The 15,921-nt window shown below is 40.5% G+C and overlaps 1 protein-coding gene across 4 annotated transcripts in view; it reads right to left on the bottom strand.

The window, feature by feature from the left end:
- Positions 1–15,921, bottom strand: part of SBF2 (SET binding factor 2) — a 1,701,375-nt gene that overhangs the window by 1,130,954 nt on the left and 554,500 nt on the right. For all 4 annotated transcript variants that reach the window (XM_069223624.1, XM_069223621.1, XM_069223622.1 and 1 more), the window contains exons 4-5: positions 8,022–8,144; positions 3,248–3,358 (exon numbers count right to left, since the gene is read on the bottom strand). In XM_069223624.1, coding sequence (XP_069079725.1) covers positions 3,248–3,358; positions 8,022–8,144 — 234 coding nt within the window. The remainder of the gene's footprint in view (positions 1–3,247; positions 3,359–8,021; positions 8,145–15,921) is intronic.

Below are 15,921 nucleotides of genomic sequence, written 5' to 3'. Positions count from 1 at the left end.
TTTGATTACCACAAAATATGTTGACATTTACCTTTAAGAAATAACAGCACTCACACCTTGTATCCTAGAGAGGTACCAATGGTTTGAGAATAGATAGGGACGGCAAAGCCAGAACCACTGACTGTTGTCCAGGATAAGAAATTAAATTGAAAGGTCTTGGCTTCCCTTCTCCAGTGGCCAAGATTCTCTAAATGGTAAATGTGTTGTAACAGGCTGAAATAGCCCATGTGAGAAACGCAGTAACAGAACATATGAGTGAGCACTGAAAGACAAGCAGGCAAGTCTCACAGCTACTGGTGACAAAAAAAACTGTATGCAATACATAATGCAGCAAATAATAACATTTTGGAGCACATGCCTCCATAGATACAGTGATGATCAATGCTCACACGTTAGTAAGACATGGATCAAGTCAGTGAGCAGAGACGAACTTGCAGGATAGTGTTCAAAGATACAGAAATCCAGTGAGTGGGTCAGCTTGGTAAAACAATCCTGACAACTGGAGCTGATAAAGGAGTTACCACACATGCAGAGGTAAGCAAGTTCCAGAAATCAGCCTTCTCGTCAAATGAGAAACAAACAGCACACTGAGGACTATCCTAGGTTCCAAGGTCAGCCTACTGCTGTCAAAGGAGATACATTACGCACTGACCCGTGGGTAGTGGCCCTAGGTCAGCCTTCTCCTGCTTAAGGAGACAGCATATGGAAGAATATGCACAGTTCTGAGGCTAGCCCTCGCCTGCCAATGGAGCGACAGCTCATGATGAAATTGGACTCTGATCTCAGCCTATTTCTGCCATAGGAAATACAGCACATCCAAGATTTAGGCAGAATTTTGATCTTCGACTTCTCCTCTCAAAGTATATACATATCATCCAGAAGTAAACCGGTTTCACAGATCAACCTTCTCCTGTTGAAGGAGGCACAATATACCAAGGGTTAGGTAGGATTCTGAGGTCGTCCTTCTATTGAGGCAGACATGACACAGAGAGGTAGGCAGAATTCTGAGGTTAGCCTTCTCCTGTCAAAGACATACAACCATGGGTTACACAAGTTCTGATCTCAGACTTTTCTTGCCAAAGATGATACAGTGTGGACAGGTTTCTGATCTCAGACTATTCATGCTGAAGCAGGTACAGCACACTGGAAGATAGACAGGGTTAAAAGATGAGCCTTAACCTGACAAAGGAGTTCCAGCGCACCAAGGGGTAGGCAGTGTTTGGAGGCCAGCCTTCCCATGTTCCACGAGGTCCCGCAACCGCAGGGTAAGCAGGGATTCTGGTTCAGTCATCCCCTGTTGAAGAAGATACACCATGCCAAGACAGAGTTCTGAGGTCTGTATCTTCCAGCAGGGAAACATACATTGGGGTGTGGGCGGTACTTGCACCAATTCAAACAAGTTGCTCCAAGCAGTTTAGGGAAGCTCAGTGCTGTTGGCTCTAATATCCTTAAAAGGTCTACTGCATTGTTCTGCTAGTGCTGAGCCCTGGGGAGGTGATAGTACTGGGAAACAGCCTTAACACTGACAGCAAAGTGACAAATGCCTTTACAACGAAGGCTTTACAATGGAACAGTGTTTTAAAACTAAATTTTTTACCATGAGTATGCTTTTACCACAGATGCCTTTACCACAAATTTTGTTGTAAAGAAATGAGTGATAAAGGCATATGCTGGGTAAAAAAAAACACTTGTAAACGTAAGAATTTTACAGGTAAGTATTAAGTGGTTTTATATACAAATATATATATATATTAATGAAACACTGAGTCATTCATATATAAATTTTAGGGTTAAGGGTCGGTACAAGTTTTTGGGTGGTAATAGTAATTTTAGTTTTTAGGGTGGGTATGGGTTCTGGGATGGCAAGGGTATTTTTAGGGCTTAGGGTGGGTATGTATTTTTGTGTGGAAAGGGTAATATTAGGGTTTGAATGGGTTTAGGGTGACAAGGGTCATTTTAGGGTGGGTATGAGTTTTGGGATGGCAAGGGTATTTTTAAGGGTTTAGGGTGGGTATATGCTTTTGGATGGCAGGGGTAATTTTAGGGTGTAGGGTGGGTATGGGTTTTTGGGTGGCAAGGGTATTTTTAGGGTTTACGGTGGGTATGGGTTTTTGGGTAGCAAGGGTAATTTTAGGGTTTAGGGTTGTATGTTTTCTGGGTGGCAAGTGTATTTTTAGGGTTTAAGGTGGGTATGGGTTTTCGGGTGGCAAGGGTCATTTTTGGGTTTAGGGAGGGTATGGGTTTTTGGGTGGCAACAATAGGTTTAGGGTGGGTATAGGGTTTTTGTTGGCAAGGGTAAATTTAAGATTTAGGGTGGGTATGGTTTTGAGATGGCAAGGGCATTTTTAGGACGGGTATGGGTTTTTGAGAGGCAGGGGTATTGTTATGGTTTAGGATGGATTTTTGAGGGGCAAGGGTATTTTAGGGTGAGTATGGGTTTTGGGATGGCAAGAGTATATTTAGGTTTTAGGGGATGTGGGTTAACAGGGTGATATATATAGATAGATAGATAGATAGATAGATAGATAGATAGATAGATAGATTTACACTTAGCTGTTAAATTTTTATCACAAGTATGCCTTTACCACGCATGTTTTTACAACGAAAATGTAAATATTTTATAAGTATAAAAGTATTAAACACACATATATATCTACTTGGCAGTGTACCTTCGTCAATGGGCCAACCGCATCTATGTCCCAGTATATCTTTAAAATACGACAAGAACAGCAGGATGTAACGGGTTTCGGATATTGTATATACATATATGTTAAAATTAAACAATACTTAAAATTTCGTGGTAAAGGCGTCTGCGGTAAAAGCATAGTCGTAAAAACATGTGCTGTAGAGACTTTCCTCGTGGTTCCAGGGTCGTCATAAATGCTGTGATACCTTCATACATCCGATAGGACTCTGCTATGGTTTGCTTCAAATTAGATTTATTGTTCATGAGAACGTGGAGAGGACAAAACACAAAATTACAGGTAACAAACAATTTAAAACTGAGTTCACGTTTCAAACACAACTTGATTTGTGACTGTGCCTGAAAAGAACAATGGCAGTACCAGAATTAACCTGCTGACCTCAACGTGGAATGGAATCGGACTGGTTTTACACTGCAGGTCACCAGGACGGCAATCTACTTAACTCTGCTCTTTTCCTATCAAACTATTCAAAGAATGCTTTTGTTGCTTCGTTCATAAATTAAATAAACTCGAAAAAAATAGCTTTTCTTTTCTCCATTTACCTGAGACCCCCCAGCGGCTGAAACAAGGCACGTGAAGAGATTTGCAATGATATTCTCCAGTGACACATTGAGACTGTCAACGTACACTGTGTAGATTAAACCAAGACAGGCCTAAAAGAAACACAAAAAAACATTATAAAGCACCTCGCAAATTGGGAGAGTAATAATTATATAACCTTATCATCATCAAATCTTTTCTCTGAGTCTCGGTTCATAAAACACAGTTCACATAACAACATTCACTTGGGTAAGATCCTTAGTTGTGAAAACTCTTGAATGCTGCGGCTGTGGTAATACGCCTCGCAAAGACACTCAATGTTGTTACTTACAAGTCACTATTATTAATCATGATCCTTAGATGAGGGCCATGAACAGAGTAATGGCCATCACTAACAAACAGGACCTTCGCTAGGGCTGAGGAAGTCTTGACAAAGTTGCCTCACCATTGCTAGAACGTGCATATATTTTGTGACTAATTCGACATAATCACCCCTACAGGCTCATATATTTGGCAATGGAGAATTATAGTAAGAGGAGAGGGATTAGAGGTGGAGGAGGTTGGAAACTTTTGCACAGGAACGTAGCCCTGATATTGGCTATTACATGGGTCTCCGAGGCAGGTCTTTGTTATTCCACTCCATATTACTGACAGGCGGCGGCGGGCAACTAACTGAGATCATCACTGCAGCAGTCAGTAGCATGTGGGTGATAAGCTCACACACTCACGCCTACTTCGATACTCTTACATGAGGCTACGTCCTTAGAATTTGTTATATATCGCCCTTGGATCCACTGGCTGTTCAGTACTGAGGTAACGCTCCTACAGTAACATTAAAGCCACTTCTAATTAATTTGCAGTAACTCTCGACCGAAATGACTGCACTCACTGTTAGCATTTGCTTTCAGTGTTTCCAAAAACACTCCGCTTAAAGTGATAATGCAATTCTTAGTACACACATTGCACCTTGAACAGACTATGGAGGAATCTTAAGGATGAAATACTGGTTTAGTACACGAACCCTGTGTAGGTTGCAAAATAAAAAGGCACGTTTAGGACATCAAATATTATAAAGAGGTGCCAGAGGTTTCAAATCCCTCTTAATACATGTACTGCCTGATGGAACAAACAATAAGTTCACCTGCTTTAGTATAATAGATTTTTGCGGTCCCACTTTCCTCAATTGTAAACAAACTAGAGTCCAACACATGTAGTATCATAAAACCCTACTCTTAAAACAAATGTCTCTTTGCGAACTAAAAACTCTACAAACAGAGACTTGGAAAACAAGCCACAAAAGACTGGGGCCAATGTAACCGCAGACGACCATACCAAAGGCTTTTTATTAATCTAACCTATCAGGTACTAATGCGCTGGATTTAAAGGTGATCTACTAAAATATAGCATTAAGTCCGTCCATACTTGGGACCAAATCTATTTAATAATGCTTTTTAGCCAGCTTATTAGTTCAAATGCATTGTAGACATCTGCCAAAAACAACTAGTTTGCAATCGTTTTTTTAAACGGGTGAGTTACCTTTCATCATGAAAAAGGCTGAGATTGCATACACATATTTCGAAGCGAAGGACAGCAATGATTATGCACATTTTCTGAGCCAATTTGCAAAAATATTTTTGTGCAGCCTTCGCAAATTTCTTTGTGGAAACTTTGCAACTTCCTAGATTTGTAATTTTATGTTTTTCCTACATTTGCATGAACATTGCGAGTTTTGCAGCAACTTATACCAGAAAACATTAACTTGCAGGGTAAAGTTCGGCATACTTTAGCTCTGACTTTAGCCAAGACCTTCTCATTTCAGGAAAATTGTATATGATATTATACTCATAGGGCTTTCAGCCGGCACTCTTCATCCATTGGTCTGCTGTTGTGTCATTCACATTTTTCTTCCACTCAGTAAAGCAAACAGCATGGGGCAAGGGCTCAGCCACAAAAGCCATAGGCTAAATTCACTGTGAGAGATAGCAATGTGCTTTTTCACAACACTCATATGCACACAAAAAAGGAGTTCCCTTCAGTACCTGGGACTACTCCGGCAATATGTGATTTTTTAGAACAATTTTTTTTTATTCTTGTAGGCATTTTTTTATTTTTACATTTGCAAGGGGGAGCGGCTCCCCCAACAATAAAGCTGTAGAAAACCATGACAAAACAAAACAAGCATCAACAAAGTCCAAGGGCCCAAATTTGATTAAAGGAAAATTATACTGCAATGCGGTGAAGATCATATCTCAAAGTGCAGATAAACTTTGCATGAGTAAAAGCAAACAAACTAGAAACTTAGTGAACGGCAAAATTCAGAAATGTGGCAACTTAAAATCTGGGCAGTGTAACACAACTTTGCACACCGCTAGACCATGTACCGTCTGTTGAGGATGCGTGCATTAATGTACCAATACATTTGAATGAAAGAATTAGTAATTTGTTCAGCCAGCAAATCCCATTCTAGCTTTACTTATAGAGAATGAAAATGGCTGAATCATTTGAGAAAGATTACAAAAAGACTGCATAAGCAAGCACTGCCATTGATAAACAAACCATGCACTACCAGCAAGACAGTAGCAATGAACTTCGGCCACATGTACAAATGTCAGGTTTTGCGACTTGCAAATTGCAAGTCTTTGCGACTCGCAAAACCTGATGTACAACAGTGTCTCAGACACTGTTAGCGATTCCCAAATGGGTCGCAAGGGACTTGCCTCATTAATATTCATGAGGCAGGGCACAATTTGTGACCCAATTTGGAATGGCCAACACTCACAGGGATGGGGGCCTGCTGGGGTCAGCAGACCACCATGTCCGTGACTGTTTTTAAACAAAGTTGTTATTTTAAAAAAAAAATGCACCCTGTTTTCCTTGAAGGAAAACCAACTACATTCAAAAAAGAAAAGTTTCATTTTCATTTTTTCAGAGTAGGCAGTGGTTAGTGGGACCAGTACCTGCTCCGAAAATTTTTTGGTGCCCCCATTCACAAAGGCGAAGGGGTCCCCTTCCCCTTTGTGAATGGCTTACTCCTATTTGAAATTAGTAGTAATCTGCGAATGCTTTGTGACCACATTTGGTTGCAAAACATTGGTACATACCTTTCAAATTCGGTATTAGGAAGGGATGCCCTGAACACGTCCCTTCCTAATACCTAATCCAAAAACCTAAATTGCATTCCAGTAACAAGGTACCAAATTGCAAATTGGGCTTTGTACATTCGAAAAAGCATTTTTCTAATCGCAAATGGGCAGATTCTGCAAATTGGCCCGTTTGTGATTAGAAAAATGCTTTGTACATGTGGCTCTAAGTTTCCTAAACCTCCCACCACATAAAGCTCACGCTCAGTAGCGAAAATATTATGCGTGAGGGCAAGTGACAAGGGTATGAAAGATTAGAACAAGTGTTACTAGTTATGCATTCTTCCCTCGTCAGACCTCCTCTTCTTGTACTACAGATAGCAGAATTTTAAATAACACAGTACTACAAGTGGGTTGGGCTCCAAACAATCTGCTCAACCTCGGGGCCTTTTAACACAATCTGTAGAAACTGGATGCAGCATCAGGATTCAGAGACATCTTCAAGAACAGACGAAGGGCCTGATTTAGATCTTGGCAGAGCGAGTCATTCCGTCACAATGGTGATGGCTATCCTGTCTACCAAAACCATTACAGCCTATGAGATTTATATTTTGGCAGACAGGATATCAGTCACCGTTCAAGATCTAAATCAGGCTCTAAATTGATAACCCTGTGGACATCAACCTAGGGACACCTCCACATAGTGCACATGATATGAAAGTGCTACTATTAAACAATACCAAAAATCAACTAGAAGCCAATGGCATTATGTATACTGGTGTGCCTTAAGGATGCAAGCTTGCCAGTCAGTTCAAAAGAAACCTAAACCATTTACCAGGTCAAGCTTGGTGAACTCCCTATAAAATGGGTTTTCGTGTAATTCTTTAACTCAAGAGTGGGTAGACTAGTTCCAAGGAGGAAGGTTACAGGGTAAACTTCATGAGAAAGAACAAGATGTGTCTAAAGTCACTTGAGATATCTGAATCATTTTGTTAAATAAAATGCAGACCATTAACAAAGAAATATAGTAACATAATTAGGATTTATATTTTTATATTTTTGACCAACATTATTTTAGGTCTCTGCCAATAGTTTAAAAAGCGTGCAGGTGGAATTTAAAGAGAAATGGCAATCCTTTTTTGCTCTAAGAGCAGAATAATCATCATATAGCTAACTTAGTCATGTTGATCACTGTTTCTTCTTCCAACTGCCCACCTTATCTTGGATTTTCGTTATTTGTAAGATCCAGGAAAGGAGTACAATTCACTTAGGAATACTGCCTTGTGTTCCAGTGCTGTCACCTCCTCTGTATGCTACTGAGTGTCTGGTTCAAGTCTTTGAAGTGCCTGTCTCAACTTGGGGGCTCTTTCCAAGGTACAGAATAGCTTAGTGGAGTAATGCACCCCCTTAAAGAGATCTCTGTAACCTGTAAGACACCGGTTTGAATAGCAGAAACTGGCTCAACGTTTCATAACTCTGGGACAAAAATAGGAGTATATTCAAGCTGGGCAAAAGTAATTACTTCCTAATTTTTTTCTGCGATGTCGCAACATTCGTTATTTTCTTCTTGGTCTCATTTAGAACACATTTGTTTCTCTTTTACGGTATGCCCAGTTTAAGCACAGGTACATGTGAAATAAAATATCATCATTTTAAGCATAAGGACATGTGAGGTAGGCAATTTTAGGCACTTTACCCGAAAAATTTCAGGATAATCCAATCTTGACACCAATACCAGACTTTTTGGTGCAAATACTTGAGCAGGCTGAATTAAACCAGATTCGTCATCTTCATTTTCAATCTCTTCATGCTTGGTGCCCTAAAAAACAAAAAGTCATTTTAATAATTTTAGTAGTGTTATGCAATATGTGCATTTCTGAGGTAGATTACACAGCAGTATCTGCAAAATCACGTCTTAAGAGAGAGTGCCTCAAAAGACCATAAATAGTTCAGTTAAGAAGTTCGGGAAAAAATGAACAGCATGATGCGCATGACCTTAGCTCATCCTAATTAACGCACTATGGTGTGTTTTCTGCTGTGGGTTTTTGGTGAGAATTCAATGCAAGTTGAGATTTTTTTTCACTTTAACAAAAGAAAAACAAATTAACCCAAATCTAACTGCCTCTTGTGAAATTTGAATAACGCTTTTATTGGTCCAGTTGACATTATTTTGCCAAAGAGAGGGCAAAGAGTACATGGTAGGTGAGGGGACAAAATAGCTTTTGTGAGTGCGTGCATGAGTATGCGTGTGCGCGTACTTCATAAGGTATCATGTATGAAATCCCCAAGAAAATACCACATATTTACTATTTAAAAATTGTCCCGGGTGCTTGCTGGCCAAGTGGTCACTAGAGGTCTTCTACAAATAAACAATAAGAATCAACTGTCGAGATTGTATTATTGAGTTTCAAAATTGCATCTGTTTGTCAAATCATTATTTTCCAAAAAGACACCAGCACTCGTTAAAAAGGTTTGTAGTGAACAGAAATTCTGGGTTTTGAGTGTTTTTAAAGAATAGCAATCATGTTGCATTATGGAACAGAAGTCCTAGGAGAATAGGAGAACGCAAGTCCTGCACCCGGAGGTTACATTGAGGAAAATGGACAAGGCATGCCCTGGATTGCAGCCAAGATGGCGACTCATCCTTGAGATCCAGAGTTTCTCCAACGTCACGGAGCTGGAGATGTCAAAAACTGAGAGTATGAGTGGCGCTCGGGATCCTGTATCCCGCTGTCAGACAGTCCAAGAGCTGAAACAAAATAGAGCACTATGCAACTTTCCTGTGGCTAGAGACGAACGGATTCCAAGATGGCAGCACCTGCTTCAGGAGCCTCGTACGCAGCTTCCAGCATTCACAGTAGTGCATCCAAAGGGGCCTAATCAGCTGGATACCTTTGAGCTTCACTACTGCACTCGTCTATGACTGTGCAGCACTATACAATGATTCCTATGTCTCCATTCTACACAAGGAACGCTTCCAACCCGTAGAGGAGTGAGGATCACCATTTCAGAACTCAAATCCCACTTACAACACAGAAAGTACATACCAGTGTTTTGATTTTTACTGGCAGTGCTCGTTACATGTACTAATGTAGTGCTTCTCTGTCCCTCACTTCTGCTTACAGCACCTAATTTGCTCCTTTTGTGCACCACCACCTACACTGTCAGACGTTGTCATATCCCGGCGGAGCACCACGATTGATCTGAGAGATCCATAATCCACTCTGAATAAGCAGCAGCAATATTTAATCATCTTCCCAGAATACCCCCTTACTTAGTACATATGTCAACTGGTTCCATAACAGGGTTACTCTGAATGTGCTCCTCTAACCTCTGGAACTCTATCTTAAAGAGAGCACTATCCTACCATGTTGCGGTTATCTATCGTTATGCCAGATTCCAAAGATAAAGAAACTGAGGCAAAATTCAAATACTCAAAACAGGAACCTCCTATACCTTAATCCCCATTAAAGAACAAACATGACTCCTCTTCTATGCTTGAGGCTATTCTGAAGAAGCTCACAACAGTCCACAAAAGAGCCCAAAGCACAAAAACAAACACTCATGTACTCCAAGTGGAAATAGCGGGTATTCATAAAGACTTAAAGGATCTGACTATAAGAATTTGACTGTGGAGGCCAGGACTGGCACAGAAGACTACTACAAGAACACACAATCAAAACAAATCCAAGTTGTGACGAACTCTCTGATTGGACTCAAATGTAAGATGACCAAATTAGGAGATCCCAACAGAAGAAGCAACCTAAGAATCTTCAGCCCATCAGAAGGTACTTGACGGGTGGTTTTGCCATTGATTGACTTTTTAGTCTTATGTATCCTAGACATGCTGCAAATTAGATTTACCAAGGATTTTGCATTTGAAAGGGCACACAGGGTTCCCACATACGAACCTCAAAATGAATCAGTGTATGGCCTAGTGATCTTTAAACCTTTTCACACTGAAGCTATTCTGGCCAATATGACGAAAGTCAAATGTATAATGTGGCAAAGCCACAAAATCTCAATATCCCATGATTTCGCCAGGGACACAATTATCAAAAAGGAAGGACTTTTTCGCCCTTAGGCATAGACTCTCGAAGGTGGCCATTCAACACTCTTCTGCGGTACCTCGTAATTTAAAATTATCTTTAAAGGCCAGACCAATCTTGCTACTTCATTGAATAATAAATCTGTATCCAATATAGAAGCTGACTCTTTACCAACCAAGGTGCCCGGCTGAGGTTTGGATATTTGAAACCATGTTGAGAAATATGACAACTAGCTGTTAAACTTAGATTTAAGATAATGAGTTTGAGCTAGGGAACCTTTCTACATATTTCACAACATAGAGGTGAAGTAATTATGCCCGTGTGCTTTATACAATCCTTGATGCAGACTAGCTAACCCATGTGTTCCCAAAAGTTCAATTAGTTTTTGCAATGTCCAACTGTTCTTCAACCAAATGTAATGTATGGTTTATATTTAAATCTCTCAATGTCACTTTTGGGTGACTCATAAGCCTTACTCTCCCACTATGCACCAACTCATCTGTTTGTACTCCAGGGCAGTGGTCTCACTGGGTGCTTTAGTCGTTTGGCCTTGTCCTACACAGTCTCCCTTTATATACTTTATCTTCCCCGGTTGGAAAGAAGTGGGGTTACAAGGTACTTCAGGACTTCTTCTGTTCTCTCCTAGGCTGACCATTGAAGGCCAGATTTTCTTCCCATTTCTAGTTACTGTGCTCCAATGTTTCTAATGTTTTCTTGTTTCTATTTACTTTTGTTCTTAATTCAGAGGGATAACTTACCCTTAATGCTCACATATTCAGTGTTACTTTTCATCTAAGTGGCCTATTATACCAAGCGGCCATCTGCAATTTATAAACAGTTCTAATGCGGTCTGTTAAATAATATTGCTCCTCACCAAAGGGTTGGCCTGAAAGGTGATTTTGTCTTTCTACATGAAACCAAGATTGGTTACAGGGATGCACTATCCTTTAGGAAAGAATGAGTGGAGGATATTCCATGCTCTGATGCTTGTTGTAAAAAGAACAGGGTAATCACACTATTATCGAAAAGATCAGGTCTATTGATTATCTTAGCAGAAAACAATGAAGAGCGAAGGTTGTTGCTTACCAGGCTCAAATATGGAGAAATGGATCTCTATACCAACAGTGATGACCCACAATTTCTGGCATGCTTTAACCATGAAACAATATCTGCCGACTCTCACACAATCTTTGCTGCTGAACTTAATCTCCCAGTGGATCCATTCCTAGACCGTCAATCCTCATTTAAATATACACCACTAAAAACACAAATATTAAACCTCATAAAACATATGGTCTCTCAGAGGTTTGAATAATACTTAACCCTAGGGGCAGTGATTTTATTTATTTTCTCCCCAACACATTTGAGATTCTCCTTCATTGATTACATATTGCTACTCTGACCGCTTACAGGCTATCACAGACTCATCAATCCAATCTATAAATATATCAGACCACACCACGATTTCTATCATCATTTTTGACTCTCCTGCCAAACCAAAGAACTTGATCAGGTGGATGAACTCTGAAATTCTAGATGATCAAATGTACAAGAATTAGAAAAAGACTCATTTATATTTTCACTGAAAATTAAAAATAATTTTCCTTCCCAGTAACTCTGTGGGGCGCATTTAAATGCACTGTAAGGGGTCAAATTATGAAATGCATGCCCAGGAAAAATAAAGCCATCAAAGAATTTCTTAAACAGCTCTCCACGTCTATCAAACCGAAGGAAAGGTCATTCAGACATTATAGAAACTCTCAATTACTGCATGACATTGAATAATTAAAATACAACACAATTATTAATAAAGAGCGTATTTGTGGGTACATGTAGAAATAGCCAAAAAGCTCCTGCACCTTAAAAAAAAAAAAAGAAAAAGAAAAATGTAATACATCACATCAAACCTCCATATGTATCACATAAATGCAAAATAGAAGATATGTTGGACATTTTTTAACTTTTTTATAGCTCGCTCTAACAACAAAAGGTAGGTTTAGCCAAAAATAATTGTGATGATTTCCTGACCTTATTGTCACTGAAAACCATAGGTGAGCCTGAAACAGAAAAATTAAATAATTCTTCAGAAACTAAAGAAATTCTCAAGGACATTAAATCTATCCGAATCGGCAGAGCTCCAGACCCAGATGGCTTCCCTATAATAATCTATAAAAGATTTTCAAATCCCATCATTAAGCCCCTGAAAGAAAACCTCAACCACTTTGTGAGACAGGGTAAGGTCTCCAGAACCACAGCAGAAACTATAATAGTGGTGATCCCTCAAAGATGGCATGGATCACTCTGAGCCTAAACATTTTAGAAAGGTCTCTCTACTAAATATGGAAGAAAAAATCGATGCAAAAATTCTGGCTAAGAGACATCAACAAGTCTGCCCAAATTAATACATAATTCACAAACAGGGTTCATCAAGGGCAGAAAAGCTAGTGATAATATATATATGCTGTGCCTCATTACAGAGAAAGCATGCTTATTTTCGCATGTAGCTGCTGTGGTCACCATAGATGAAGAGAAAGCATTTGATAAGCTCATGTGGCCCTTCTTAGAATCTATCCTCTCAAAACACAATTCAGTAATGTTGTTTATAAAAATTACCATGGTTTTCTACTCCTATCCTATAGCAAGGATTAGAATGAATGGAGCCTATCTACACCCTTCAATGTATATCAGGCTACAAGACAAGGCTGCCCCCTTTCCCTGTTACTATTCCTACTGTCCATCAAAGCTTTATTACAACACCTAAACAACCCTCCAGAGATAAAGAGTTGCAAATTCAGTAAACACCAAATAAAAGGGAAGCATATGTCAACAATATATTTATCTTCTCTGAAGACATAACTATTGCCATACTGGTGATTATCAAATTCATGCAGCAATTTTCTAGTTTCTGGATACACTTTAAACAAAGATAAGACATAGGTCTTCCCTCTTAACTCTCATTGTTTGCCAGCACACTTTGAAGATACCTGACTTAAATGGCAACCCTGTATTTATTTATTAAATACCTGGGGATCTGGTTCAGCAGTGTCCTGCCTGAATCAAACAAACACAACAAATCTACAGCAATAGTGATGGTCAAGGATCTCCTGTCCTCTTGAACCCCTAAGCATATATCATGATGCAGCAGAAGAGAAACTATAAAAATGATAGTTACATCCCTTATAAATTTCATTACATCCATGTTTCCTATTCAGCGCTCACTGTTCTTCTTCTGCAGTCAAATTAACTTCTCCTATTTATGGAATGCCAAAAGAGTTGAAATTGCCTATAAAACTCTTCAACTAGACTTGACCCAAGATGGTTGTACATTGCCAAACCTGCCTTCCTGGCTGCATGGAGTACACACTAGTTACTTGATGACTCATTTACCCATCCTAGATGGCTAGATAATGAACTCTCACTATGCGCTCCTTTATCAAATTTCTTCCTCCCTTACCATGACACAATGCCCGGTCCCTCATTCTAAACTTTTTTTCCGATTGCAATCAAAGCATTAAGATTGCATGATGAATGCATTTCTAACACCATATCCAAATTCAAATATACTTCGCTTTGGAACAACCCAAAAAGTAAAGCTGAAATAGTCACCAATTTGGGACCAAAATGGACAGGCTAGGGAACAGGCCTTATCAAAGACGTATATAATGTTGATTCCACCCCATTATCTTTTGCGGAACTCCGAGTAGAGTTCCACTTAAGGGATATAGGGTGTGATTCCGACTAGGGAGGGCGGCAGCAGCCGCCCGCCCCGCGGGAACCGCCAAATGGCCGCTCCGCGGTCGAAAGACCGCGGAGGCCATTCAGGCTTTCCCGCTGGGCTGGCGGGCGACCGCCAGGAGGCCGCCCGCCAGCCCAGCGGGAAACCCCTCCCCACGAGGAAGCCGGCTCCGAATGGAGCCGGCGGAGTGGGTATGTGCGACGGGTGCAGTTTGCACCCGTCGCGTATTTCAGTGTCTGCATGGCAGACACTGAAATACTTTGTGGGGCCCTCTTACGGGGGCCCCTGCAGTGCCCATGCCATAGGCATGGGCACTGCAGGGGCCCCGCGGCACCCCCTACCGCCATCCTGTTCCTGGCGGGAGACCCGCCAGGAACAGGATGGCGGTAGGGGGTGTCAGAATCCCCATGGCGGCGGAGCGCGCTCCGCCGCCATGGGGGATTCTGCAGGGCGGCGGGAAACCGGTGGGAGACCGCCGGTTTCCCGCATCTGACCGCGGCCGAACCGCCGCGGTCAGAATGCCCTGCGGGGCACCGCCGGTCTGTCGCCAGTGCTCCCGCCGACCCTGGCCCCGGCGGTCTCAGACCGCCGGGGTCAGAATGACCCCCATAGACTTTTACAACTTCCTGAAAATTAAATCAAAACTATCCAAATTAGGCACATTGATCATCCATACTTACATTATCACCTCAAAATCTAGTTCTCAACCGGCCATGTTGCCTCAAAAATATAATAAATTGATCAACACTTCCACATATAAAGCCCAAAAGCAATAAAAAAAAAAAGGTCCAAACAATTTGCCGCTCCACACTTCGACCCTCTTTCACCAGAAGTCTGGAATACAATATGCAACAAATCTTTACTCAATAAAATTATCCCCTCACTTACGCGGTGAAAAGTTTTTACCATACACTTATTACACTGGACTCCAGATAAATTATCCAAACTTAAAGTAAACAACAATAATAGTTGCTGGAACTGCAAATCTCCTCCTGGAGCAGCAGAACACATGCATGTTTTTAAGCTGTGATCTACTTAGACTGTTATCGAAAAAAGTTACAGAGCAACTATCAAAAATACTCAAGCAAGCATTGTGTTAAACTTCCTAATAGTCTTGCTAGGTCCTTGGTCCTCCTCCTTGATACAGACCTTAACTACACCCGATCTAGCACTTCTTGACCTGCTCTTACCCATAGCTGTTAAAATCATTCTCACAGAATGGAAATCCTTTATGCACATTTCCTATCATACTTGGTGGAAATGTACCATCTATATAAGTACACACAAATCACAAGAGGTTCTGCGGGGAAACCCTAAAGTATCACAAACACTGTTGGATACTATAGATGTTTTTACACATGTCAACCCTACTGGTTAATCTTTCCTCATTTTCTTGTTATAGTGATAGAGAAGACGAATCATAAAGCATCCAACTCTTTGATACTTTCTGAGGATATCCCCCTGGGTTCCCCAGTTCCTCAAGCTGTCGCCTGGTTGAGGATATCATCTCCTATTCAGTGACATAACCGTGAAAGCTATGATTATCATATGCCTGATTATCAAGGAAAACTGTTTTTTCAAGCAAGATCTTTCTTTTATGTTCACTGTCATGTTTTGAAATGCAAATGTTATCGTAACAAAGTTAATTTAGAACTGGGATATTTAGCATATTGTGTAACTTCAACTGTTTTAATTAGATGGTGGGGACACTACCCTATAGTCTTGCAAACCACATTTATACGTGATCTCTATTGTGTATACCTGTGTATTTGGAGTCTTATGATGATCCAATAGCATAAAATTTACAATAA

Source organism: Pleurodeles waltl, chromosome 3_1 (assembly GCF_031143425.1).
Source record: "Pleurodeles waltl isolate 20211129_DDA chromosome 3_1, aPleWal1.hap1.20221129, whole genome shotgun sequence".
NCBI classification, from domain to species: domain Eukaryota; kingdom Metazoa; phylum Chordata; class Amphibia; order Caudata; family Salamandridae; genus Pleurodeles; species Pleurodeles waltl.
This window is presented reverse-complemented; position numbering and strand designations above follow the sequence as displayed.